The sequence below is a fragment of the Silene latifolia genome, chromosome 6 (genome assembly GCF_048544455.1).
Source record: "Silene latifolia isolate original U9 population chromosome 6, ASM4854445v1, whole genome shotgun sequence".
Lineage (NCBI taxonomy): Eukaryota > Viridiplantae > Streptophyta > Magnoliopsida > Caryophyllales > Caryophyllaceae > Silene > Silene latifolia.
The window spans coordinates 29,378,646-29,406,239 of record NC_133531.1 but is presented as its reverse complement, the minus strand read 5'-3'; the positions used below and the strand labels follow the sequence as shown (position 1 = coordinate 29,406,239).

The 27,594-nt window shown below is 37.0% G+C and overlaps 2 protein-coding genes across 2 annotated transcripts; one reads left to right on the top strand and one right to left on the bottom strand.

The window, feature by feature from the left end:
* Positions 1 to 1,146: 1,146 nt before the first annotated feature.
* On the top strand, positions 1,147 to 1,901 carry LOC141587928 (uncharacterized). Its single transcript, XM_074409392.1, has 3 exons — positions 1,147 to 1,373; positions 1,505 to 1,687; positions 1,806 to 1,901. The coding sequence occupies exons 1-3, from the start codon at positions 1,350 to 1,352 to the stop codon at positions 1,899 to 1,901; spliced, it is 303 nt and encodes a 100-aa protein (XP_074265493.1). The 5' UTR covers positions 1,147 to 1,349.
* Positions 1,902 to 20,638: 18,737 nt separating this feature from the next.
* LOC141586632 (microtubule-associated protein RP/EB family member 1A-like) lies at positions 20,639 to 23,227 on the bottom strand. The gene is made up of 6 exons (XM_074407927.1): positions 22,997 to 23,227; positions 22,611 to 22,766; positions 22,397 to 22,503; positions 21,482 to 21,695; positions 21,149 to 21,262; positions 20,639 to 21,059 (listed from the first exon to the last, which is right to left on the bottom strand). Exons 1-6 carry the CDS (start codon positions 23,102 to 23,104, stop codon positions 20,781 to 20,783), a joined length of 978 nt encoding a protein of 325 aa, XP_074264028.1. The 5' UTR covers positions 23,105 to 23,227; the 3' UTR covers positions 20,639 to 20,780.
* Positions 23,228 to 27,594: the final 4,367 nt, after the last annotated feature.

The following is a 27,594-nucleotide window of genomic DNA, read 5'->3' as shown; positions in this document are numbered from 1 at the left end:
AAAAATAAAAGGTTTTAATTGGTCAAAGTATGTCTATGAGAAGGTAGTAGAGGGCGTCAAGGGGTTGAAGACAGGAACGGTTAAGTGTCTTTGTGGGTGTATTGTGGTGCTGCTGTTGGCCTACATTCACCGGTTTGAGTTCCATGGCGAGGTACAACCAACCGACTTACCTCTCGATACAAAGCATTGGACAGATGAAAGTCTTTCAAAAAGAGTCAAAGACGAAGGAAAGATTGGCTGTCTAGGAGCTAATGAGATGTCGAAACTCGTCTATCCTATTTGCCTTGGCAAGGGATCCCATTTGAAGGTAATGTGGCACTATCGTGTAATATCGTCACCGTAATATGGTCACCGTGATATCGTTATCGTAATGGCTTTACCGTAATAATATTATCGTTACCTTACTATATTGTTAATTATTAATATTAATTACTAATTACTAATATGTTTCGTAAATAGGATGGGGCGTAATCGATGAAGGTGAGGATGACGAGCATTTTTTTCTTAAGAGTAATGAGGGAAGGGAGTACATCTTGATGGAGAAGCTTCCCGGCATGAAAAACAGATGCCGAGTTGAAGGAAAAAGTCTGTTGATGTGAGTTGTTTTTATAAATTTAATTGTCGCAATTGTTACAACTCCCAAATCTGGTATCTAATTCATTTCTTTCTTTTTGGTTTATTGACTTAGGAGACCGACCTGATGTTGCTGATGTATAGGAGGGATTCCAACCTTGTTCACGAGAGATTTGCTCAATGATCGAAGGTTTTCGAATCAAAGCGTAAATGTAAATCACCACTAAAGCCCGAATACCTTAAATATGCCGAAGATGTTGTGCGAAAGGTGAATCGTGAAGAGGAGGGCGAATGACTTCCAAGTATATACAAGGTCCAAAGTCGTAGGAAGTTGGAACCATTTCCAACAGAGAAAAGTCCTAGGACAGATTAAGTCGAATCCCGGTAAAGGAAGTATTGAGCGCTTTAAGTGAGCAACATCATGAAGAAGATGATGAAGAGGATGAGGAGGTTCATGACGAGGACAGACAAGATGAGATGGAGGACGGAGTGGAAAGTGACGATGAGGACGGATCGATGATGGCAACGATGATGACGGACCGATGATGGCAATGATGATGACGGGACTGATGATGCAGAGGATGATGATGAGGACGGGGATGACGATGGCGGCGATGTTGAGAGTCTTCTTAAAAACAAGAGTCTTCAAGAGGGTGGCACGGACATAGATAACGATGAAGAAAGTGCCGATGAGGAGGAAGACGATGAAGAGGATGAAAAGGAAAAGGAGGATGAAGAGGAAGAAGACCAAGAGGACAGAGAGGAGGATGTAAAGGATGCTGAAAGCCAATCTGGTGAAGGTAATAGATCGAGTAATGTTGTTCTTATCGTTATTACTTTTAGTTATACTTTTACAATAACACTGTTACTGTAATATTTATATATATTAATAGTTAGTAATATAATATTCAATTACTTACTTGTGATGCAGATGAAGAGGATGATGCAGAGGAAAAGGATGATGCAGATGAAGACGATGATGCAGATGAGGAGGATGAATCTGGCAAAGGTCAAGAGGATGACGGAGATGAAGAGGAGGAGGATGATAAAGAAGAAGAAAATGAAGACGACAAAGAGGGGAGTGGCGAGGATGATGAAGATGCATCTGATGAAGGTAATATAGTAACAATACTACAATAATCTAATCACTTGCACTAACACTGTTACATGATCGCTGTTATAGAGTTTTCATTTTACAAATAATTACTAATAATCAATTACTTTCCTTTTAGATGAAAACGATGATGCTGATGAATATGATGCATCCGGGCAGGGTGACAAAACAACTAGCGAGCCAGAAGATGAATCTGGTGAAGGTAATAGTGTAATGCTGTTATAGCCTTTCACATCGGGTGCTTTTTTAACAAACAATTTAGTAATATATTTTCATTCATTATCTCGCTACACGATGACAAGGCAGAGGCCGAAGGTGATGCATCAAAGCCACTCAAGATAACCCAACTAGTGAGGCGGTGAAGAGGCATCTCCGAAGGTAATTGAGGAATCTATTTAAACTCGTTGTATTAGTCGATGTAACACCGTTAGCATGCGTTATCGTAACATCGTTAGAGTAACAATGTTACCGTGACGTAGTTTTAATGTAAGTTTACTGATTTTTTATCTATTGTACCTTTTTTGGTTCAAAGAAAAATTGTTAATATATATTGAATCCAATTACCGTGACACGATGACGAGGAAGAGGCGGAAGTTGATGAATCGGCAAGCTCGAAGACAACCCGACCAATGAGGCGGTGAAGAAGGATCTCCCGAAGGTAATAGAGAAATCTATTTGCACTCGTTGTATTAGCCGATGTAACATCGTTAGCATTCGTTATCGTAACATCGTTATAGTAACGCTGTTACTGTGTCGTAGTTTTATCAGAAGTTTACAGTGATATATATATATTCAATTATCTGCTACACAGATGACAACGAAGAGGCCGAAGATGATGCATCGGGCCAAGCTGAAGAGAACCCAACGACTGAGGCAGCTGAAGAAGGATCTTCTGAAGGTAATTTTACAGTAACACTGTTAGTATAACTATGAGACATTGTTGATCCGAAAAACATTAGTAATTTATATTCAATTCAATTACTTGTGCCACAGATAACAAGGAAGAGGCCGATGATGATGCATCAGGCCAGGTTGTTGACCAACCAACCAGTGAGGGAAATGAAAAGGAAGATGACGATAAAGATGAAGAGGATGATGGGAATGAAAAACCAGATGAAGAGAACGATGATGATAAAGATGAAGACAATGCTGGCGATAAAAACGAAGATAACAGTAAGGAGGATGAAGCAACTGGTAATGAAGACGCCGATGGGAATGATGAAAAAGGCGAGGAAGGAGAAAAACCCAGTGAGGCTGATGATGAGACAGTTGGCGACGAAGAACCAATAACTACTCGGCAGCAAATCGGGTAGCGAGAAGATGACGACGATGATGAAGTTGATATTGTCGATGATTGCAAAGTGATGAGATCCCGTATGACAATTACGACGAAGATATGGCGACCACTATTTGTTACATGTCGAAACAATCAAGACCGGATGCGCGTGATGGATCCTCGCTACGGCCGCACAATCGAATGTGGCCTACCACCGGATCTAACACTTGTGTCCAAGAGTATGATAAAACACAAGGAGATAATGGCGCCTATTCTTGAAGTTAGGAAAGAAACAATTGACTATTGTTTTATCGACGATGACGAGAACCTCTCAGATACGTGAGTACTTTATTTACTCTTGCACTGTGATAAACAAAACGTTTTACTTTGCAAGTGAATACTGTTTCAACCGAATAGTTGTTCTTCGTTAAATCGTTACTCTATTAAAAGGTGTTCGACTATTACATCTCATTGTCCAACAGGGAAAGGCTTGTCTCGTATGGGAAGTATCACTTCATTCCAAGGGAAGATTTAACTTCATTGGCTCCTGGTGAGCTTATTTATATAATGGTCACTGAATGTTGGTCAATGTTCTTCGAATGACCTCATCTCCGTAAAGGTAGCAAGTGATACACCATTGAGGATCTTCATGGGCTTGGGTCAATCTGTATGTTACTGTAATAAATAAATTTTTATTCTTATTGATTTTGTGTTTCTATAATGTTTATTGACTTTGTATTTATATTTATTTTTGTAGGACGCATTAGCAACGATGGCTCTTGGAAAACCCATTCAAAACAGACATTTAGAAAGTGAAGTTTTGCTGTCCTTCACACAGTGGATCAAATACAACAAGAGTCCACTGAATTTCGACTGTGATATGGTAAACCACATTACTGTTAATATTGTTTTTTTTTTATTCTTATATAAGTAGAGTGTATAGAAATTCTGTTTAGCAATGATATATATCTGCTTAATTGCAGATATTCATTCCACTCATTCTGGAGGACCACTTTTTCTGTGCTTGCATAAATTTCATGTCGAAAACCGTTGACTACCTAGACAACAAACCCTTATATGCCAGATCCCGAAAAGCAAAAATGGCAAGAAATGCGGTAAGTTTCTCTACTTACAGTGACAATGTTATACCTTTAAATTTCCATTAATAAATTTGGCAATCATAGTTACAAAGAACATAGATACAAAGAATAAAGATTACTTTTTGTGTGCAAATATCATGGGGAAAATGTTGTTAGAAATGCAAATTGCAAAAGGCTCCAAAGTGGAAAGTTTCCCACTTAAGAATGTGAAATTTAAATGGCGAAGAGCACCGCAAAAACGTGGATTGTGGGGTTTTCATGATGATGCACATGGCTTTCTACACGGGGAAGGTTTTTGACTCGATGGGGATGAACGGAAAAGAATGTTGTACCGTGCTGAAATATGTGCAATACTTGTTCTTAGCGACTTGAATCAAGTACGAAAAGAGGTGCAAGGAAGGATATCAAAATTCGGGAATGAAAGGGAACAATTGAAGGAAAAGTCTGAAGAAAAAGAAGGGTGGAAGAGAAGAAGGAAAAAAAGGAAGAGGAAAAAAAAAGGAAGAGGAAAAAACAAAGAAGCCACAGGAAAAACAAAAAGGGGAAGAGCCCAAACAATCGAGGGTGAAGTCGGTTGCTTACAAGCATTCTCCTAGAGCAATTGGTGAAGATGAGGAGATAATATTTAAATTTCATAAAGATGATGTTATGGGATGTTCTCTAGGTGACGGTGAAATTGACGGTGATATATTCCTAGTCTCTGAATTTATGAGAGCAAATCGAAATCGTCTGTCCAAAGACAACTAATCCGAGAAGGCACGTTCTTGATTATGCGTTTATGGATGATATCGACTTCCACAAAAGGTAAAATGCTTGTTGTTACTGTGAAAGTGTTACTGTGACACTGTTTCTGTAAAACTGGTTTTTAAACACTGTTTATGTTACACTGTTTTCGCGAAAACTCTTGAGTAATCTCGACTCTTATGGTTCAGTAAAGTGAGATCCCGGCTGCGTTTGGAGACAACAGGAGGTTGACAAGAGCCGATATACTCTCACTACGTCCTAGGAGTCACACAAATTGGATGGTGTTTGAATGCTGGTCTCTACTCTTGAATTATGTCGAGAAAAAGAAAAGAGGCACAAGGGCAAAGCAGGCCAACCATACTTTACTTAGGACTAGGTCACATGGTAAGTTGCATCGGTGTTAAATGTCCGTTTTCGTTCAAGAACATATGATTCTTTTACAAGGGAAATCTAACCCTTACATTTTTTTTTTTTTTTTAAAAACTACAGCATGCTCTACTGGCTGTGATGCAGGAGGATAGTGAACAGTCTGATATAAAGAACGAGTTGTTTGAAATTTGGGATAATTTCATCAACGCGAGCAAGGCAAATTACAGACTTGATGCCGAACTTATTTTTATACCTTGTTTGGGTGGCTATCACTACTTCTGTGTGTGTATTAATTTCCTCAACAAAGAGATTAGTGTGATCGACAGTCAATCGTATGCTAACTGGGAGTCTTCATTCACTTACGACATCGTAATGGCAGCAGTAAGTCCCCTGAGTTGTCGAATTGTATGTTTACGATTTGCCAGATTCGATTTGAAGTTGTTACGATGAATACGATACCGTAACGTTATTATGTTGTTTCAGTGTTACTCGTTACACCTATATTGTAACATTGTTGATTACACGATTTCTTAGTTGATAGTAAAAAGAAATTAATGTTCTGTTTCGATGTGCCGGTTGCATGAGTGACTACCTGGACACAAAGGGCGACGTGAGGGTAATCGAAATGCTCCGCTATCCCGTGGTAAATGTGAAGTTTAAATGGCGTAAACGGGCTTCCGTATTTGAAGAGTCACCAGTATCACTATGATGCCCTCTCCAATTTTTTGGGATATGCAAACAAGTCTTCTTTGCTCAACAACACATTTTATCGGCGGGCATGTGCTTCCCAAATTGCTGCATGTTTGCTCATGGTTGACATCAACAAAATACGGGCTGAATTGTTGACGCCGTTGAAATTTTCAAAAAATCAAAGAAAACAATCTGGCCAGATATAGCTGCAAGGAGGGAAGCGGCTAGAATGCTCAAAGGGAAGGCAACGGAAGATGAATTGTCAAACAAAGAACCACCGATTGAGAATGAACCGAAGCCACTCAACACCGAAATGCCTGTACTTCGTTTTAAAGTGAAAATCAAGTGATGTACTCTAAAACAATGTTACTTTAACAACGTAATAGTGGCTGTCATAGACAGTGGAACATATTTTCGAATATTTTGGAATATATTACAAATAAGTTTGTTACTGTAACATTAACTTATTATATGCATAATTCATTAACTATGTTACTGTAACAGTGTGACAGTTTCAAGAGTGAAAAGAGAAAACATAATTTGACGTTTTGAATTCTTCACTCTTGCAGCTGTTATAACTGCACTTCATAGGGAATACGAAACATGGGTTGGATAAGTTTCATGTCTGATTTTGTCTGTTGGAATTCAAAAATTAACTGTTTGTTTAAAGCATTTAATTTTGAAAACAGTTATTAAAATGTTAAGTGTTTTTTTTTTTAAACAAAAAAAGTCGAGACAAAATGAAAATAATGTTACTGTAACACTGTGATAGTAATAAATGAAAATTATAATAAAAGATTTTGACGCTTAGAATTCTCCACTCGCAAAGATTTATAACTGGACTTAATTATGGGGAACATGCACGTGGTTAACATCAATCATCATTTAAAAACAGTTTACAAAGCGATTAATAAAAGTGGTTTTTAAAGCGATTAATTTTTTTTTTAAAAAATAACGAGTTTTGTTTTTCACAATTATCTATAAATAATGTCATTGTAAAAAAGCACAATTATGTTACTGTAACAGACGGTTTTGACGCTTTGAATTCTACAATCTGCAGCAGTTATCTTTCTAAAACAGTTTTGCACTTTGTTCAAAGTGACGTGTTTCAAGGCAGTTTTTTTTTTTTTTTTTTTTTTTTTTTTAAACTGTTCTGTTTTTTTCAGTTATCTATAAATAATCTCATTTTCATTCAACATTTACACTTCATTTTCTAAACAAAAAAAATAAGCCAAGACAAATTCAAAGGTTTTTCATGTCTAATTTTTTTTAAATCTTTTGTAATATTAAAAACCTTGCTCTAATTGAGGGAAAACAGTTTCTGTTTGTTTATAAATAGATTTTGTTTTCTCTAATTTAGGGAAAACAGTTTATTTTTCTGTTTTAATAGGTTTTTTTTTTTTTTTTTTTTTTGTTGCAAAGAAGAGAAAAATGGAACGAATTCAAAGGAAACTAGAAGACACCAAGTTTGAACTGGAAGAAATGACAAGGCATAGAGATTCATTACTTGAGCAAAGGTTATATCATCCGATAGTAAGGTAATAGAAATGGTGGAACGAGTACAAGTGCTTGAAAATGACTTGGAAAATGTCAAGCTCATATCAAGTTTCGATGGCGGAAAACAAGTGTATTGGGAAACAAATTTAGAAGAAAATAAGTCAAGAAGTACACCGAAACCGATTTAGACCGTCAATTTCTCCTTGGTGTTACAGCTCTTAGGGAGTCATATGCTAAACTCAACCCTTCGATTAACAGGAAGTGGCCTCTTGTTGTCAAAGCTATTGAAGAGATGGAAGGTAACAGGAATAATCTGAAAAGGGAGTTGCTAGAGGGCGAAAGCAGCGTTCATTCTCCTCCTGTGAATAAACGACTAAGAAGGGAGTAAAAGATTTAAAATTTCCCTTTATCACATACAGTTTATGCTTATGTGATGTACTTATATTTAAGTTAACTATCTGTTACTCTTTCTAAGTGTTTCGTTTGTAATCAGTGTTTGTAATACTTGTTTTTAATGAATGACATCTTAATTCGGTTAATTGTCCAATTTACTATTTGAATTGTGGTATATTAAATTGAACAACGATTATGTAACTATGTTTAAAATTGTCAAAAAACGCTCCTAAAACGGGACGGAAAAGGGTTTAGGGTTGGATTAGGCGGTACCGCGAAGCGGTTCCGCCTAATCCAACCCTAAACCCTTTTCCTTAAACAAAGCTTGTTCGTAGTACAACAAATGTTACTGATAAACCTTAGGGAAGTTTTAGGAGTCAAAACTAAACCTTAGGGAAGGACGGGTGATACCCTGTCGTGGACGGGATTTAAATTTGGGGAAAAACGCTCCTAAAACGGGACGGAAAAGGGTTTAGGGTTGGATTAGGCGGCACCGCTTCGCGGAGCCGCCTAATCCAACCCTAAACCCTTTTCCTTAAACAAAGGTTGTTACAAAGAAACCAAAACTAAACCCTAGGGAAGGACGGGTGATACACTGTCGTGGACGTGATTTAAATTTGGGGAAAAACGATCCTAAAACGGGAAGGAAAAGGTTTAGGGTTGGATTAGGCGGGACCGCTTCATGAGCCGCCTAATCCAACCCTAAACCCTTTTCCTTAAACAAAGGTTGTTACAGAAAAACCAAAACTAAACCCTAGGGTAGGACGGGTGATACCCAGTCGTGGACGGGATTTAAATTTGGGGAAAAACGCTCCTAAACGGGACGGAAAAAGGTTTAGGGTTGGATTAATTTCGGGAGCCGCCTAATCCAACCCTAAACCCTTTTCCTTTAAAAATCGAGGTGAAAAAAACCAAAACTAAACCCTAGGGAAGGACGGGTGATACTCGTCGTGGGACGGGATTTAAATTTGGGGAAAAACGCTCCTAAACGGGACGGAAAAGGGTTTAGGGTTGGATTAGGCGGCACCGCTTCGCGGAGCCGCCTAATCCAACCCTAAACCCTTTTCCTTTAAAAATCGTGGTGCGAAAAAAACAAAACTAAACCCTAGGGAAGGACGGGTGATACCTGTCGTGGACGGGATTTAAATTTGGGGAAAAACGCTCCTAAAACGGGACGGAAAAGGGTTTAGGGTTGGATTAGGCGTGCGCGCCGCGGAGCCGCCTAATCCAACCCTAAACCCTTTTCCTTAAACAAAGCTTGTTCGTAGTACAACAAGTGTTACAAAGAAAAACCAAAACTAAACCCTAGGGAAGGACGGGTGATACTGTCGTGGACGGGATTTAAATTTGGGGAAAAACGCTCCTTTCGCGGAGCCGCCTAATCCAACCCTAAACCCTTTTCCTTAAACAAAGGTTGTTCGTAGTACAACAAGTTGTTAAAGTAAAACCAAAACTAAACCCTAGGGAAGGACGGGTGATACCTGTCGTGGACGGGATTTAAATTTGGGGAAAAACGCTCCTAAAACGGGACGGAAAAGGGTTTAGGGTTGGATTAGGCGCTCCGCTTCGCGGAGCCGCCTAATCCAACCCTAAACCCTTTTCCTTTAAAAATCGTGGTGCGAAAAACCAAAACTAAACCCTAGGGAAGGACGGGTGATACCCTGTCGTGGACGGGATTTAAATTTGGGGAAAAACGCTCCTAAACGGGGAAAGGGTTTAGGGTTGGACGCTGAGCCGCCTAATCCAACCCTAAACCCTTTTCCTTAAACAAAGCTTGTTCGTAGTACAACAAGTGTTACAAGAAAAACCAAAACTAAACCCTAGGGAAGGACGGGTGATACCTGTCGTGGACGGGATTTAAATTTGGGGAAAAACGCTCCTAAAACGGGACGGAAAAGGGTTTAGGGTTGGATTAGGCGGCACGCTCGCGGAGCCGCCTAATCCAACCCTAAACCCTTTTCCTTAAACAAAGCTTGTTCGTAGTACAACAACAACAAAAAAAACCAAAACTAAACCCTAGGGAAGGACGGGTGATACCCCGTCGTGGACGGGATTTAAATTTGGGGAAAAACGCTCCTAAAACGGGACGGAAAAGGGTTTAGGGTTGGATTAGGCGCCACCGCTTCGCGGAGCCGCCTAATCCAACCCTAAACCCTTTTCCTTAAAAAAATCGTGGTGCAAAAAAACCAAAACTAAACCCTAGGGAAGGACGGGTGATACCCTGTCGTGGACGGGATTTAAATTTGGGGAAAAACGCTCCTAAACGGGATGGAAAAGGGTTTAGGGTTGGATTAGGCGGCACCGCTTCGCGGAGCCGCCTAATCCAACCCTAAACCCTTTTCCTTTAAAAATCGTGGTGCGAAAAAACCAAAACTAAACCCTAGGGAAGGACGGGTGATACCTGTCGTGGACGGGATTTAAATTTGGGGAAAAACGCTCCTAAAACGGGACGGAAAAGGGTTTAGGGTTGGATTAGCCGTGCCGCGCGGGAGCCGCCTAATCCAACCCTAAACCCTTTTCCTTAAACAAAGCTTGTTCGTAGTACAACAAAGTTGTTACAAGAAAAACCAAAACTAAACCCTAGGGAAGGACGGGTGATACCGTGTCGTGGACGGGATTTAAATTTGGGGAAAAACGCTCCTAAAACGGGACGGAAAAGGGTTTAGGGTTGGATTAGGCGGCACCGCTTCGCGGAGCCGCCTAATCCAACCCCAAACCCTTTTCCTTAAACAAAGGTTGTTCGTAGTACAACGATTGTTACAAGATTAAAACCAAAACTAAACCCTAGGGAAGGACGGGTGATACCCGGTCGTGGACGGGATTTAAATTTGGGGAAAAACGCTCCTAAAACGGGACGGAAAAGGGTTTAGGGTTGGATTAGGCGGCACCGCTTCGCGAGCCGCCTAATCCAACCCTAAACCCTTTTCCTTTAAAAATCGTGGTGCGAAAAAACCAAAACTAAACCCTAGGGAAGGACGGGTGATACCATGTCGTGGACGGGATTTAAATTTGGGGAAAAACGCTCCTAAACGGGATGGAAAAGGGTTTAGGGTTGGATTAGACGGAACCGCTTCGCGGAGCCGCCTAATCCAACCCTAAACCCTTTTCCTTAAACAAAGCTTGTTCGTAGTACAACAAGTGTTGCAAAGTAAAACCAAAACTAAACCCTAGGGAAGGACGGGTGATACTGTCGTGGACGTGATTTAAATTTGGGGAAAAACGCTCCTAAAACGGGACGGAAAGGGTTTAGGGTTGGATTAGGCGGGACCGCTTCGCGGAGCCGCCTAATCCAACCCTAAACCCTTTTCCTTAAACAAAGGTTGTTACTGTAAAACCAAAACTAAACCCTAGGGAAGGACGGGTGATACCCTGTCGTGGACGGGATTTAAATTTGGGGAAAAACGCTCCTAAACGGGATGGAAAAGGGTTTAGGGTTGGATTAGGCGGCACCGTCGCGGAGCGCCTAATCCAACCCTAAACCCTTTTCCTTAAACAAAAGAAATCGTATAACAAATTGTATAATATCTTATCGTAAAACTTAGGAAATATGCTCCTAAAACGGGACGGAAAATGGTCCTAAAACAATATGTATTCTTTGTATAAAATGTTGTAAGTCTTTGTATAAAATGTTAACTATGATGTAGGAAAATCGAATGACTTTTTATTGTGACATGTTATTGCCACAAAGAAGACACAATTCTACTTTTTTATTTTTACTTGTGACATATTATTGCACAAAGAACACAAAATCCTACTAATTATTGCTAAGGTCACAATGTTATTCGTAACATCATAACAAAGATCAAACTTTTTCTTTTTAGTGCTTTCTCGCCAGCCTACATCGCCTATGCGAAGAGGGCATGTTCTCCGTCGTGGGTAACTCTTTCTTTGCAAAAGTATGCACATAGCCTCTTTGGCTTGTTTCGCTTTTTCAATGGCCCGTTGTTTAGCCGACTTCAATCTTTTTCCACCGCCCTTGTTGCGTGCTTGTTCCGGAGGGTGGATAGTGACTTCAGACGACGAGCTGCAGCCCAACAAAGATCTCCATCTCTTGGTCTTTTGTAAGTGGTTCAATACATAACTTCGCCGAACTCAACTAGGAGGGATGCTAACTCTTCCGTGTGTTCAACAGGTAAAGTTTTGAGAACACCAACTATCCGACGGAACTCGACCATACGTTGCACAAATGATCGTTATCGACGTAGCCATATATGAATCCTCAATGACATTCCCATTCGAATCAAGTTCGGAAGTAAAACAAAGGTTACCGTTTATCATGGTGAGAATGTTATCGTAAGAAATTATGGTTACAATGTTATCAGTAAAACAACCATCAGTAATAAGTCAAAATTGTCACCGTAATAATGTTTTCGAATCAAACCCGTTCGCTGCGTGTGTGTTATTTAGCCAACGATCTACAATGTACTTGCTTGGTATTCGCCAAATTCCTTTGCCCTTGTACACCCACAAAATATGCCTGCAGAGTAATCCAATTCTTTCGAACAGTTTACACTCGCATACCGCATCCGTGCTTCTAAGGTCCAACCTCACCTTGAAAATTTCGTCTGTCTCAAAGATCGATTACATGAATTATGCGCACATGCTCCTCCTTCTCAAAGTCATCAACACCACATGAATCGGCCGCCATTACTTCTTCTTGAAACACCTTGAACACAAAGATGTGTGTATATAATAGCGCCATGCTTTTCTATAGGTAATTTTGTCTTAAGCTCAGGGAATGAGTGGTCATTTGTTATAATCATCGCACCTTCGTGTATAGCGCCGCCGGGTCCATAGCATTTGGAACCTGGTTTTAATGCAACAAGGATTCGCAACAAATTATTTATGTAACAATGAAACAATGGTACTGTAACATACACTGTTCCCGGCATCGTAAGGAATGAAAAAGAGGTGTTTACCTCATCCAAAATTCGACCAGTGTACCAAAGTGATTCTCATAGCGCTTGAAAAACGAATTTGTACTTTTTCGATCATCGTGTTGTTCTTAATATGCAGCCCAAGGCAAGGTCACGATGGTAGGCAGGAATCCAATGGTGTCTGTCGTCGAACATTGTAGTCAACCAATCATTATCTTCCACTCGAAATCGAAATGACCTTCCGCCACTTCTCTTCGAACTCCGACGGCTCCATATCAGGGTCCCAAACAACGGCGTTGAAGCGAGCAAGGAAGTCCGTGTCTCTGCAGAGTGCTGAACCAACTTTGTCCGTGATCTTTTGTGTAATATGCCACATACAATAACGATGCCTAGCCTGTCTTGAAAATGAAGGAAAGCCCGTTGTATGCCAGGCATAATGAAACAAACAAGTCGAACGTGATATTGACCGATGATAGGGAAAGAGCAAGTGAGTAAATTATATGTTAGTAATTTAGTTACAGTGACATTGTTATTGAATAACCTTGTAAAAGAGGAAGAGATGGAACAGTGGTAGTTGGAGTCAGAAAGTTGTGGTACAATAATCTTAAGTAAGTCTATTAAAGATAACATTGTCACACTATTACCTTCTTTATGCCAGGGCATTGATCCGTGATCATGAATCGTGGCTCTTTTTGTCCCATGGCGTCAAGAAATGCTTTGAAAGGTCCATTGGAAGGAGATGTCATCCTCGTGTAACAGGAGACAACCGGCAAAACAACACCGACTTTTCGTGGTGATTAACACCGTGAATGGTGTAAAAACCATATCATACTTGTTGGTTCCGTAAGTAGGGTCGAAGCTAACAAAGATCCCCAAAGAATGAGTAGTTTCTAATACATGTAGCATCAGCCCAAAAGAACTTTGTTAGACGGTTTTGCGGATCAACATCATAGGCGAAGTAGAACTGGGGTTGGGTTGCTTTGAGTTTCTCGAGCCGATCGATGAAAAGGTCAGCATCTCTTAACCCAATGTAGCACTTGATATCTCTTTGAAAGTTCTTAAAATCTATCAATGTAGCACCGATATTTTCATACCCATTGACAAGTTCCTTAACCTGTCTAAAGGTCAATCCAGAGCCAATATTCAACTTGGAGTTGTCCAAGATAAGCGTCTTCTGGAACATATCAAGGGATCGTGAAATCTTATCGAGATCTCTGTTACATGACAGCAGAGGTGAGACGATGATTGTGGACTTTAAAACTCGTCAATCATAGCCGGGCCATCAAGGCCATGTAGAAGGGCAAATCGACGTATGCTCGGCATCCAATTCTTGTGATTTTAACTCGCCGTGTAATCGTACTAGCGTGGACGAACAATTACCCATATTCTCATCATCCTTGGTTCTGGGACGCCTGTTTGGTTTAGATTCCCGAACCCTTGACGATTTGCGGACTACGAATTTTTGGTGTGCAACACCACCTCGTAGTGTTTTCGTACCGTGCTTCCGAGGGGTAAATCCGCATGCCCGAGCATAAACCTCGTAGAACTTGATTCCAGCCTCAAGGGAGGCGAAACCGCACCAATGGTAGGTCTAAACTTGTGCTCAACCACACGCATCCAGCGCTCACCTCCATTAGGCGTGTGAGACGAGAACAATGTCGATTATTTGGTTGAGGATTGGGTTGCTCTTGGACAATTGGCGTAGAATGGGGTTGAGTGTGAGAACTTGAGTCCGTAATACAAAAAGGGAAATACGAGTATTAGTGACCGAAATACAACGGTGGTATTACAAAGAGTAACATTGTTACAGTAATACTAGTACTATGACAATGTAGTGACATAAGGATGGACGGGAGAACGGGAATATGCGAAGAGGATGGACTTCAATTTAGAACAAGAAACTAAAGTACATTCAAGAAACAATGAGAATAAGAGGACGTCCGAAGTGGTACAAAGATATGTTATATGTGCAATGGAAAATGAATATATGTGATTGTGTTACAAAGAATATTGATATTGTAACAAGTCGAGCCTGTAAGCATTACTGATGAAGCAGTAACAGAATATACGCAGGGGAACATGAATATACAAGACAGGATAAGAGGTCAAATATAATGAAATTTGACCGAAGTTGAACGAGAAAATCAACAAATACAAGGATATTTGACCTAATATTTAAGAGAAAAGCAACTACGAGTATAATCAAAGGAAAGGAGACCGTGAATCAAGTAGAAGTGAACGGATTTCATTAAAATTGAAGCAAACATAAAATCGATTAACCTAAAAACTGAAAAGCAACAGAATAAAGACAAATATAATAAAAATTGACGGAATGTGACGATAAAGCAACTGCGATTGTAAGCGTGAGCGAGAGGAGAACGCAAATATGAAAATTCGATAGGAAAAACAACAAATACAAGGATATTTCACCTAATATTTAAGAGAAAAGCAAATACGAGAAGAATCAAAGGAAAGGACATCGTAAAATTGAAGTAGAAGTGAACGGATTTCGTTAAAATTGAAGCAAACATAAAATCGATTAACCTAAAAAAACTCGAAAAGCAACGGAATAATGAAATTACAATAGCGAGTGATCAGCGACATAGAATCCAGATGAAATCGCGAAAAGCAAAACTGAAAACGAAAGGATTACGGAAATTACCTGTTTGCATGTTAATGTCGGTAGCAAAAACAAAGGAAAAAGCGAATTTGCAGCAAAGACATAGATTATAATCAAATTCGATCAAATATGACGGAAAACAACAACGATTATCATGAAAGCAAAGGATAAAGCGAAATTGCAAATTCAAGAGAGAAAACAACGATTCTAATCAAATTTGACAGGAAAAACAATAACGATTATAATCAAAGAAAAGGATTACTGCGCGCGCAAACTATTTTCAAGAGAATCGGCATCCATAGGAGTATCAACCATCAAGCAAAAAGCGAGAACGATTGAATCGTAGAAATAATTGAATGATGAATTGAAAAGTAAAATTATTTGTGTATATTTTTTTGCTGGATTTGTTTTACGCGAGAACGAAGAAAAACAGAGGGAAATTCGTAGAGAGAGAAAAAGTGTGAATGAAGAGAGAGAAAGTGAAATTAATTGTAAGGTTAGAAATGAGAAATCCGAGCCTTATATAGTCTAATTATAATTTTTGAGATTTAATCTCAACCGTTGATTAGGAGTAGATCTAATGGTGAGATTAAGATCCAGACTCACCCAAGATACCTGATCACTGACGCATTTATTTATATATATATATATATATATATATATATTGAAGCAACGATGTGTGTGTTTCGATGAAGGTCAAAACTTAGTATGGCATCCGTCTTCTTAATCATAAATTAATAAATTAGCTTTTGCTAATACAAAATAGAATTTGTTAAATTCATGAAGAACAAATTAATATGAGCTTATGGTTTCATAATGTACCCATTCTTTTATTAGTTAAAACATAGTGTGACATGCATTGTCTGATGCTTTATTGACTCGATTATTTACGATGTAGCTATCAATTTACTTTCAATGAAGTAGTACTCTTATGAATTTTTTTTCTTCCAAAAAAGATGTTAAAAGAACGATGCGAAGAATTTTGGGTTTTGAAGGTTTCATCCTCCATCCAGGTCCCTGAATTAATATTTCCTCTTAATTTCGATTGGTTATTAATATCTATAAACGTGTAATGTTATATCATATCAAAAAAATTATATGGTCAAAGTTGTCTCATACTCTCACTGGACATATCAAAACAATTATTTCAATGCTACCATTTTTTAAAGAAAAAAAACTACTGTACGAATTAAAGTCGAAGGAAATGATATGAATCAGATTGGGAAATATTATTATGTGAGGGCTTGATTTGGTAGGGAAGGAATCCTCAATAAACTAAAAGAGTAAGTCTATTCAATGTTTTCCCTTCCAAATCACTCATGCTTTAATAAGGAAACAAAAGAATTTATAATTATTACAATTTCCTTCATTTTAATAAGGAAAGAAATGAGAATTGATGCATGTGATAACCTTAGAGGCTAAGGCTTCGTTTGGTGAAAAAAACTAAATTTAAAAGTTTCTACTCGAAACCCGAAAAGTTACTCCGAAACCCGAAAGGTGGTCGAAACACGAAAAGGTGGTAACTCAAAAAGGTAACTAAAAACTACGACCGAAAAAGTCACTGATTTTTATTAAACTGTTTGGAAGACTAAATTGAAAAAGGTAATGATATTTGGTCAAATGACGTAAAAGGACATGGCTTATTATTGTTATCATTTATGTTTTTATTATTATTGTCGTGTTATTGTCGTTGGCATTGTTAGTAATTAGAAGAAAATGTAATTTTTTTCACTATAATTGCACAAGTCTTCAACAAGTTTCAAAATGACGAAACAATAGTTAAAATATCACGATAACGTAAAAAAAAAAAAAAATATCAAACAGTATATCATCAAAAAATGTATTTTATGGATACGAAAGTAAGTTTTCTATTAAACCATACATAAAATAATTAGTTAATTAAATTGCACCCTGAATTAAAGTATTGATATTATCACGAACGCTTTTCATTTCCGTAGAAACTCTTTAATTGGGTTTATTTAAGATCATAATATAAAAAATAATAATATTGTAGTAATAAATAAAAAGTTAAAGGGTGAAAAAGGTAAGCAAAATATAATCAGGTACCTGAAATCCCAAATGCTACCCTAGGTAGCATTTCATTTCAGGTACCTTTTTTGCTATAAAATGCTACTTGCCAAACGCGTTCAAGAAAATAAGCTACCTGAAATTTTTGTCAAAAAAGCTACTTCGATGAAAAAAGGTACCTGAAATGCGCTACCAAACAGAGCCTAACATTAATTTTTATAATTTTATAAACAGAAAAAAAAAACAAATAATATTTGTAGCCATGGCATGACACCCTTAGCTTATTTTAATTTTGACACATGACACTCTATATAAATCATGTTCAAGATATATATTTAAAATAAAGACTTTCGACAAAAAAAAGAAAACACCATCATAAATAAATTATAGTCATTCAGTTTCAAAGAAATATTTACATATTCTTTATATGCAAGTAGAAAGATAAAGGAATTGCTTTTTAGTATTATTTGCTTTTTAGTATTATTAAAAGATAAGGTCTAGAGTAAAATTAACCCAAAAAAGAAAAGTGTAAACTTTGACCCGGGCAGAGGAAGAAAAAGTTACCAATTCGAAAATTATGAATCCAAGTTTGAAAAATAGAAAAACATACAAAAAATTGTAATTATTTTATATGAATAGTTTTTTTTACCGTAACACTCTAAGTGTTATTAAAAGAATCAATCGGTTATATGAATGAAAAAGTGAAAATAAATTGATAAACAACACAAATATAAGGACCCATTTTTTAAACAGTACCAACATAATCAATAATTCGTAAACAGTACCAAAATATTAACTTTTATCTACGAATAGTAAGTCGCCTAAAAATCTCATCTTCACCTACTAGATAAAATCCAAGAAACCATCATTTAAGTACAAATCTCAACACACCCAGTTCCAAACTCCCCCTCTTAAATGAAAGCACATGTAAAATAGGGGAAAGAATGAAGTAAAAAAGGTGACTTTCTTTTTTCTACCTCTTACTAATACTATATTAATGTCATAAATTAATTGCAACTATGATTCATGTGCTTTCAATAATCAAACAATTCTCATATACTATAAACAAAGCAAGTGGCGATATGGTTTTCGTTTTCTTTGCCTACCCAAATTATTTATGCCTAGCAATCTAGCATCTCCCAATCGAAATTTGTATTGAAACATTTTCTTCCTTTTTTCTTCGAAATCTGATTAAAATTCTTCAACGTCTTCAAGGTGGTACTTGATTTATTTGGGGTCCGAAAAAATTAACGTTCTCCAGATTTTGAAATTGACGGATAATTTTTCCGTTTTATTGATATTTGTTAGGTTCGATTAGTGTTCCTACAAATTAACTTATATTCGACAAGTCCGAAAAACTTAACGTTCTTGTTCAAAGAAAATCTTCTGACGAGTCTTATACTCGTTTCTTACCTACCTTTGAAGACGAAGAAAATTATTGAAGATCAAGAAGATGAAGATCGAAGTTTTTTTTATTGTGTATTTGTGCAAACTCATGGAAATTTTATCAAATTTACCATGAGTTTGAGGGGGGATGTTAGGGAATCTAGGGTTTAGTAGTGACGGCTACGTCACGACGGCTGTCTCTAGGGTTTTGGTAATACTTAGGTTTTCTATAAGGTATTATAAATACCGTTCATTCTACCATTATCAATGACAATTCAATAATACAATTACCTTTATGAAATACTCTCCCTTTATAAAATTTAACAAGCAATGATTAAATTATGGTTGTTATTCGAAAGAAGGAGATTTGTTGCATCATTAGTTGATTATGCAGAGTAGATATTATTGTTTTCCTTGACCAATTGAAAAACAAACAGGTATTAATGAACAAATTCTAAAAACTATCAGTCCAAATATCATATATATAAACTTTATATTGATTTTATTTTCCTAAAAAAAATATTTTATTAATCAAACACTCTTTTTTTCTTATATTAAAAATTATGTAAACGGGAATTATTTGTTGGTCATGCGGCATACATAAAATCTTAGACATGAATGATGTACTATATGTCTATATTCCATTTTATTGTGAAATTTATCCCACATTATTTTAATATCCGTGCAACACACGGGCGGCAAGAAAACTAGTTATCTTTATATGAGGGCTTGATTTGGAAGAGAAGCTTGATCGCCCTTTACCTTATGTTTATACCTATTTCCAACAATAGTAAATGTACATCATGGTAAATACGAATAAATACATGATCCACCGTGCAAATAACATTTTGTCCTAAAAATTTATTAACAACTGAAACCTACCATAAAATAAAAACGTCCCCTTAATTTTACGGACAAAAGAACTAGTTAAGAGATAAATTCCATCTAGTCGGTGTATTTAACAACCATTTCTTAGGTTTTACCCCCAATGTTTGTTTTACCTATTTCCATTGCTTAGCTTTCAGTTTTATCCCACAAAGTTTTAATTATGTCGCACATAGCCTTGCTTGTAAGGCTATGGTTGAGTAGGTTTACTTTTTTTTACAGCTGCCAAAAAAAAAAAAAAAAAAAAAACACGGGCTCAATGGCCCGCGCTCACACCTCCTCGGACCACAAATCGGGCTACACACAACACAACCCAAGCCCAGCCCATTACTAACAACCTCGCCTTGTAGCCCAACTAGCGGGGTACTGAGTGGGTCGGGGCCAGGCTGGGCTAACCCGCACGTGTTCAGCTCTATGCCTCTATTACTCAGGTGTATATAAAAAAGACATGGGTTGTACACACTAACACAAGCTTGTGCTATAAAGAAAAGATATCTGAAAGAGTGATTAAACTACTAAAGCACATTAAAAACGACAGGTTGGTGTCACTTGGCCATCCAGCTCTTTGCTGAGTTCTTGCAAATTACTCTTCTGTAGTTCTGTCCCTGCCGGCCTTTACCACATTGCAAAGTCCCCCGTACGATTTTAAAACGTGAGTTTTTCTTAACGGGTGTGAAAAAAAGATGGATGGTGTATAATCAAGTAGACAAAAGTCTTTCAATAGCAAGTCCGTCAAGTGATGTCGCTATTAGTGGCTTTAGCGCGCAATTTTACACTTGACTCTTGGAAGCTGGTTGGAGAAACAAGGAGCGAAAAATTAAGAAAACACGGAGGTGTTGATCAGATTAAAACAGTATGTTTTCCGTAAGAACATGTGTTAGTGCAAAATTTTGCTGCTGTTGGTGTCACCCTAATGTAAAATAGCTGCTCATATCTCAGGCACAAACCTGTGGGCTGTTAAAGTGAAATTCAGCCTATGTCAATACGGCCTATACGAACTCTAAATGTGGTCGATTATTCTTCAAGACGTAGGTAATCAGTTGCTGTAATGCATAACTAAGTTGCTTGAATCTAGTAGTTTTGGTACAGCATAATCAATATCAATGACAGATAACTGCTAAGAATCGGTTTCAGATACAATCATACAGCATAAAAGTGCATCACAAGGTACATGATGCTCCTGTCAACCCCCCCAAAAACAACAAAACGTCTAGAAGAAACACCAAAGTTAAGCTAGAAAACTTATAAGAGGAGAGCCACTACATTGGATGTTAGAAACGTCTGAAAGCCGTTGCCTCTGAGGCAATTTGGTATTTGCAGGAGAACCAAGATCACTGTCAAAGGACACGCTCTTTCTCTTCTGGTTTTCACCCATTATATTTTCTTCAGCTACCTCAGCGATAGGGCTCAACTGCTTCATCTGTTGTGCAACCATGGCTTGAGCTTCAGCAACTACTGATGAATCATCATCTGTAGCATACAGTACTTTCTGTAGCGCTGCAACAATCTGCAAACACACAAGAAGTCAATTCCTGAAATGTCATACAAGTTCCAAGAGTACATTTGGATGTTTAGTTATGTTGACTTGTGACTTACAGGTGAGTTCTCGATCTCTGGGGTTTGGCACAACAATTCAATATCCCTTAACTTTGAGAAATAGAAGTCTCGTTCTTTCTCAAGACTGTCCACTGACAGCTTCAACTCCGTAATCTGCACAACAAGGCTCGAATCACATATTGTATCGACAACAGCTTAATGCAAAATTGGTTTAATATATAATCTATAGTCTATACTACACTGGTGGATGTTCAGCAAAATTTCAGGTTTGTTTATATTCGCCACTCAACCAATTAGTGATGAGGATTCGGATTAAATCATAGAGTAAAATGCATATGAACTTGAAAAGCGGGCAGAGGTAATTAATTCTACCTGTTCTTCGTACGCAGACACAGCAGCAGGGTTGGTTTTGACAGCATTAACTGTCTGATTAGTAGTACGATTTGCAGAAGACATCCGGTTGCCATGAGCAGAAGAAGGCCTGTTGGTAGTTGTGTTGGGCCTTACATTACATTTGGTGTTCACAGATTTTCTACCAATGTCTTTGCACCCTTTGCGGGCTTCTCTCCTTTCTATTGGATTGTAACTGTCATTATTTCAGTGAAACATTCAAATCAGTAACATCTCCTGAATACTAACAAAACATCTTTATAATTTCCCCTGTGCTTAGTACACTATTAGAATATCAGAAATCAGTAAATAGAATCAACAATGCATGGTACAAGTATTAAATATGAGATGCAACGCCAAATCTTAACCGAATTATCAAAAATTCAAAGGTTAACAACATGACCACAGTTTAAGGAGGTATTGGCGGCATTTACAGCTAGACGATCAAGGGCAGGCCACAGACATTTCGAGACTGTCTCAAATAGAGTTAAAACGTAAAAGCCTTTATTTGATAGTAGGGGCCGATTTTTTTAGGTCTACGGAAAAGCGAGCCAGCAGGTTTTGGGACAGGTTAAATGGGCGCAACTGCACGTAATAGCTCTATTTGATAGAAATCAATCGTTTAGACATGATTGGATTTCGGCTAACTAACATGCATTTATAATTGGACTGGATAAGTGGAGAACTACTAAAGAACAAGTATTTGGAGAATAATTGATGCAGATATTATCAGAACTTGCAAATGTATGCACTACTAACATACAAGTTCAAATCAGTTGGTCTTTTGAGGCCATTTTACAGTAAGATTATGTGTAAGGCGGTTTTACACAAGAATTTGTGTTGTAACATATATGGAATACAAAATCAGAATTGAAAAACAAGGGAGATGGAAATTACTTGTAAAAAAGGCCAGAATTATGTGAATCACAATATTTCTTCATCCACTGCATGAACTCCAGATTATCCAAAGGCCTCCCTTTGATTAGCTTGTTCACTTCAATATGCTGAAATTTCACAATTCCCAATTAAAAAAACACACATGATAAACTAAAACGAAAGCGAAAACACAACAACATTGCAGTGGCCAGGAAAGTGGTATAAAAAAATCAACCTTGGTTATCTTAAGCTTATTGAAGACATCCTGAAGAACCTTGTAGTTCTGAATCATATCATACTCCGTCTTAGCATCGAAATTAACCTTATGCATTGGTACTAATCCCGGGTGCACTGCATCCATCAATTGACATTGTACTGCCCCTGATGCCGCCTATAATTCCGGCAACCCATCATTAATTTTTTCAAAATATACGTATACATAACAACTTAAAAATTATCATTTTCGATTTATAGAAACAACAATAATTACATTATCTTTAGATCTAAATGGGATGTGCTCCCTATGTTCCAATCATTTGTTTCCGAAAGACCCAAGAAAGAAACGGAACGATAACAGAACAAGAAGAAATCAAAACAAAGAAAACTGAGAAAGTAAATTACATCTTCAACTTTGGAGAGATTGAGATTAAGGGTAGAGTTAATCCAAGAAAGAATTTCAGATCGACCGACAAAATAAGCAGAATCCATCATTCCAATATTGTTAGCCATTTTTGTTGTTCTTGATTTGTTCAGAATTAAGGGGGAATTTTGTTTTGTTTTGTTTTTGTTTGAATTTGTTAGAGTGAATGAAAGTGGGAGACTGAAGCAATGTGTGTATTCAATGATTTAGGTGGTTTTATTTGAAAAGGATTAGAGGAAGGAGCGTTGGGAGATGTGCCTTTTTGGTGTGTAAATTCAAATTTTAAGCTCTATGCTTTTCGACCGTTGAAACTTTAAACCTATTACCAACTTTTGGAACCAAATTTCTAATGGGTCGGATAAATGGGGTGTGGTTGGTTAGAAGTTAGAACAGGCAGAATGGACTCTTTACCGTGGACAGGTGGTGATCATGGGCCGGATCGGACAAAGTTAAAGCATGAATTTAGGTTCACTAGTTTAGATCCCGCATAACATACGTAATATATACATAATTTTTACTTTTTATTGTATTAGGTAGAGGCAGTAGAGGTAAAAATGTTAAATCGACATATTATTAATTTTCATATTTCACCTCAAAATATTTTGATTTGAGAAATAAATCATTTTGCAAAATTAACCATGAAAATTGAGTAATATAATGAATATGTATTCTAATAATTTTTTTAAAAAAATTCAAAGCTGGTGATTTTTTTTAATGAATTTATTCATCATGAAAATAATAATAACAATTTATAATTTTCTTTTTTACAGGTAAGTATACATCAAATCAATTAATAATAACATCAAATGAAAGGTTAGCAATTTGTATTTTCTAAGTTTTTATGAATTTTATTTTATTTTGATTAAAAGAATGTAGTTTAGTATTTTTAAAAATTATAATTTGATTAATAGTCTGTGTTTTAATGAAAGAAAAATGTTTTAATGAAAAAAAAATCTAGTCTCATTTGTGTTGAAAAACATTTAATCTTTCTTATTCTCTTAGGTGGCAATTGGTTGAGGGACTGAAGGAAAGGGCAAGGTTATAAATTCCATCCATTCCCTTTCTTATTGGTTGAGAAAAATATCATTTAGACGTTGATACAAAAGTTCGACCACACGTGGAGCAGTAATGATATAATCGATTACAAGTATCGGATGAGAATAACATAATAATTGGTTGTAGGTTAAAAAAAAGCTCTAAAGAACAGGGTGAATATTAAGCCACTACAAAAGGTAGTTAAATTATTTTTTATGTGAGTAAATATTTATTGATAAAAAGTTAGAGAAGTCCCGTAACTTTTCAGGAAATTAGAGCATATTTGGCCTAACTTGTTGAAAATGAGTTTTTGTTTTTTAAGCTTAATTATCTAAAAGTGTTTTTCAAAATCAGAAGTAGCAAATTGCTGCTTCTATTTTTGTGGGCAAAAACATGATTTTTTGGCTTTTGAGAAATTTTGATTTAGCTTTTAAATAATGATGCATGTGTTTGGCGAAAAACTGTTTTTAAGGCCAAAAACATTTTTAAAAGACAGGTCAAACACACACTAAACTAGTTATATTTTTTTCTTACGCCTTCAATCTATATATATTAAATTATTATTATATCCTTTTTACGTTATTTCATCAAATTAAGCTATCATTTTAGTTAGTTTCCCAAATAACAACAAAAACTTTTGAGAGACCGTCTCTCAGTAAATTAGTGAGAAACCGCCTCTCAGTAAATTAGTGAGAAACCGCCTAGTTAATGGTATAGTTGTAACATCCCCTTCTTAGCCGGCCAAAATAATTGGGAGATGTTACCATCTCGGTTTCCCGAGGCGGCGAAATCGGAGTTGCATTTAAGAAACAATTAATATAAATAAAGTATTTAGTGGATTACATAACCATAATCGAATAATAAAATAAAAATACAACTCGTGACTACTATACTCTTCTAAGTTCTAATGAAATGACACTCGGCTTCAAGTCCAAGGTTCGTCCCGTCTCCCACGTGATACCAACTCAACTTGTACTTAACTTGCCCCCCCCCCCCCCCCCCCTCCCCCGATCGTAAATATCATATTGATCAACACAGGCCACCCCGGAAATAGGTGACAATTACACAGACACACAACACGTCAGTTTCAATAAATAAATATAAGACGGGACCTGATAACTAAATATGCAACATGCCAATTATATGAATTGGGACACGAATATACCATCATCACGCCGGTACCGGGACACGCCCAGACGTACTCATAACCACCGATGCCAGGGACACACCCACGACACTACAACTCACCGCAAAGGTACCGGGACACGCCCAGACATACCGGATCCGGAAGCCAACCGGATCCCCTGTCATACGTGGTGTCTCAACCACACGAGTCCCTCTGTACTCAAGCCATTAATGTACACATTCCTCTTGAGTGGGAAGACTCAGGAGGCGACTCAAGCGTAAGACGGTCTCCCAACTGTCTTACGTCTCCTCAACAACAACACATCCCCCACATACACAAATGTAACCAATACATGAACATAACCAAACATATCATAATCATCCTCTTAATGATACAATTAACCACTAAACATATTATAATGCAAATGCCCTAATGTATGCGAGACTAATTACAACTACAACATAACCATCACCACATTATTGAAACCGAGTAGGATTAACCTACATTTTAGCATTCTTCATGAGTTACCTGAATCCCATATGATTCCGTCTCGCAAGACCGTCTTAATCCTATAAAAATCATGTAATACCATCACAAATACATCCTATTCTATTATATAATACAATCCTCTTATTATTACCCACTAATTATCCATATTACATATACTAATTACTAACTAATTACTATTATTATTATTATTATTATTATTATTATTATTATTATTATTATTATTATTATTATTATTATTATTATTATTATTATTATTATTATTATTATTATTATTATTATTATTATTATTATTATTATTATTATTATTATTACTATTATTATTATTTTATTTTTTATTTTTTTTTGCAGAAAAGCATGGATATTATTATAAAAATTAGAATCGAGTACAAGATCCTAACCACTCATCTACAAAGAAGACCGGTATAGCCCCCTAAAGAGACAAAAAACAAAAAGAAACCAATACAAAAATATCCAACTAATAAAATCTACTCCGAGTTACAAATTTGATTTTGATGCAAATAGTTTCTGGGGTAGAAAAGGTGCCTTTGAAAATCCGATCATTACGCTCTCTCCAGACGTAATACAAAGTAGCCATGAGCCCTACTCTCTTTCTACAAGAGGTATGATCCTCGCCCCTAATGGATAATTGGTACCAGTTGATCACTTGTGCCAATTCGACAGTATAGGGAATCTGCAACCAAGACGTAATCGTGTGCCAAACCAAAGCAGAAAAAGGGCAGCTAAAAAACAGATGCTCTAAATCCTCACTCTGATTACAACATAGAACACAGCGGTTCACCAGATGCAGTTGACACGACTGTCGCAACCCTATCAAAAGTAAACCAACTGGCTCAACTAATAAATATAGCAGAGGTAAGTCGGGTATCGTATCCACAGAGAGGCTATTATATCTATCTGCTAATCTAGTCCGTCACGGTAACAATTAGGTGTTTTGAATTGATTTCTAACTACTAAATAAGATTAAGACAGAGAGAAAAGAGCAATAAAGACAGTAAAGGGAAATGAGCGGTGTGATCAGATAAAGAGAAGAATGTTAGGAAGTCGGTTCACCATGGCAATTAATCAATTCAGTCATAAATTGCTCAAACGATCTAATGTGAGAAGGGTAAGGGAAATGTCCTTTCGGTCCGCTGTCCGCCCTAGAATACAACTAACTTACTTTCATCCTTATTAGTGTAGTCTACTGTTCATAACAGGTCTGTTCATTCCAATCTTTCGATCTAGGTCTGAATTTAACCGATTTAACTAGTTCAGAAGCGTGCACTTAACTAAAGATTACAATTATATTGTCATAAAACAGTTCTCACAATTCAACCGTCTAATCTATTCATAACTTCATTTATTCACTACCATGGCTCCCCTAATCCTAACATAGAGAGATTTAGCTACTCATGCTATTGATGAAACAAATAATAACAATGAATGAAATAACAAGAGACATAATATGATAAAGATGAAATAACATAAACTAGCAATAACAACAATTAAAACAGAAAGTAAGAACAAAAGATTAAGAGAATGCAAAGAAGAATTAAATTAAGTGTAAAGAGTGAATAGAGATTACAAAGTTCGAGATCCGGAAATAAGAGCAAAGCAACGCAGCTAAAGAGAGAAAATAGTCTAAGCAGTAATTAAGTTTATGAGATTAGAGTAATTAAGAGCATAAGAGAGAGTAAAACAGAATGATTAAAACCTAATTACGTCTTCCCTTATACAGGGAAGATATTTATTAACTAAACTAAGATATTAAAAATAACTAACATGAAATAAAATCCCGTGTTATATAGCAAAGTACTCGATCGAGGGATTTCAATCTCCTCGATCGAACAATAGTCCAGCATATTCTCTCGATCGAACAGTTGGAGCCTTCGATCGAGAGCCTTCAAA

Coding starts and splice junctions, on each gene's coding strand:
- LOC141586632 (XM_074407927.1), bottom strand. CDS start 23,104: ATGGCTAACAATATTGGAATGATGGATTCTGCTTATTTTGTCGGTCGA. Junction 21,696..22,396: donor AATTCTGGCCTTTTTTACAA/GTAATTTCCATC, acceptor AAATAATGACAG/TTACAATCCAATAGAAAGGA. Junction 21,263..21,481: donor TGTCTGCGTACGAAGAACAG/GTAGAATTAATT, acceptor CTTGTTGTGCAG/ATTACGGAGTTGAAGCTGTC.
- LOC141587928 (XM_074409392.1), top strand. CDS start 1,350: ATGCTGAAAGCCAATCTGGTGAAG. Junction 1,374..1,504: donor TGAAAGCCAATCTGGTGAAG/GTAATAGATCGA, acceptor CTTGTGATGCAG/ATGAAGAGGATGATGCAGAG. Junction 1,688..1,805: donor TGAAGATGCATCTGATGAAG/GTAATATAGTAA, acceptor CTTTCCTTTTAG/ATGAAAACGATGATGCTGAT.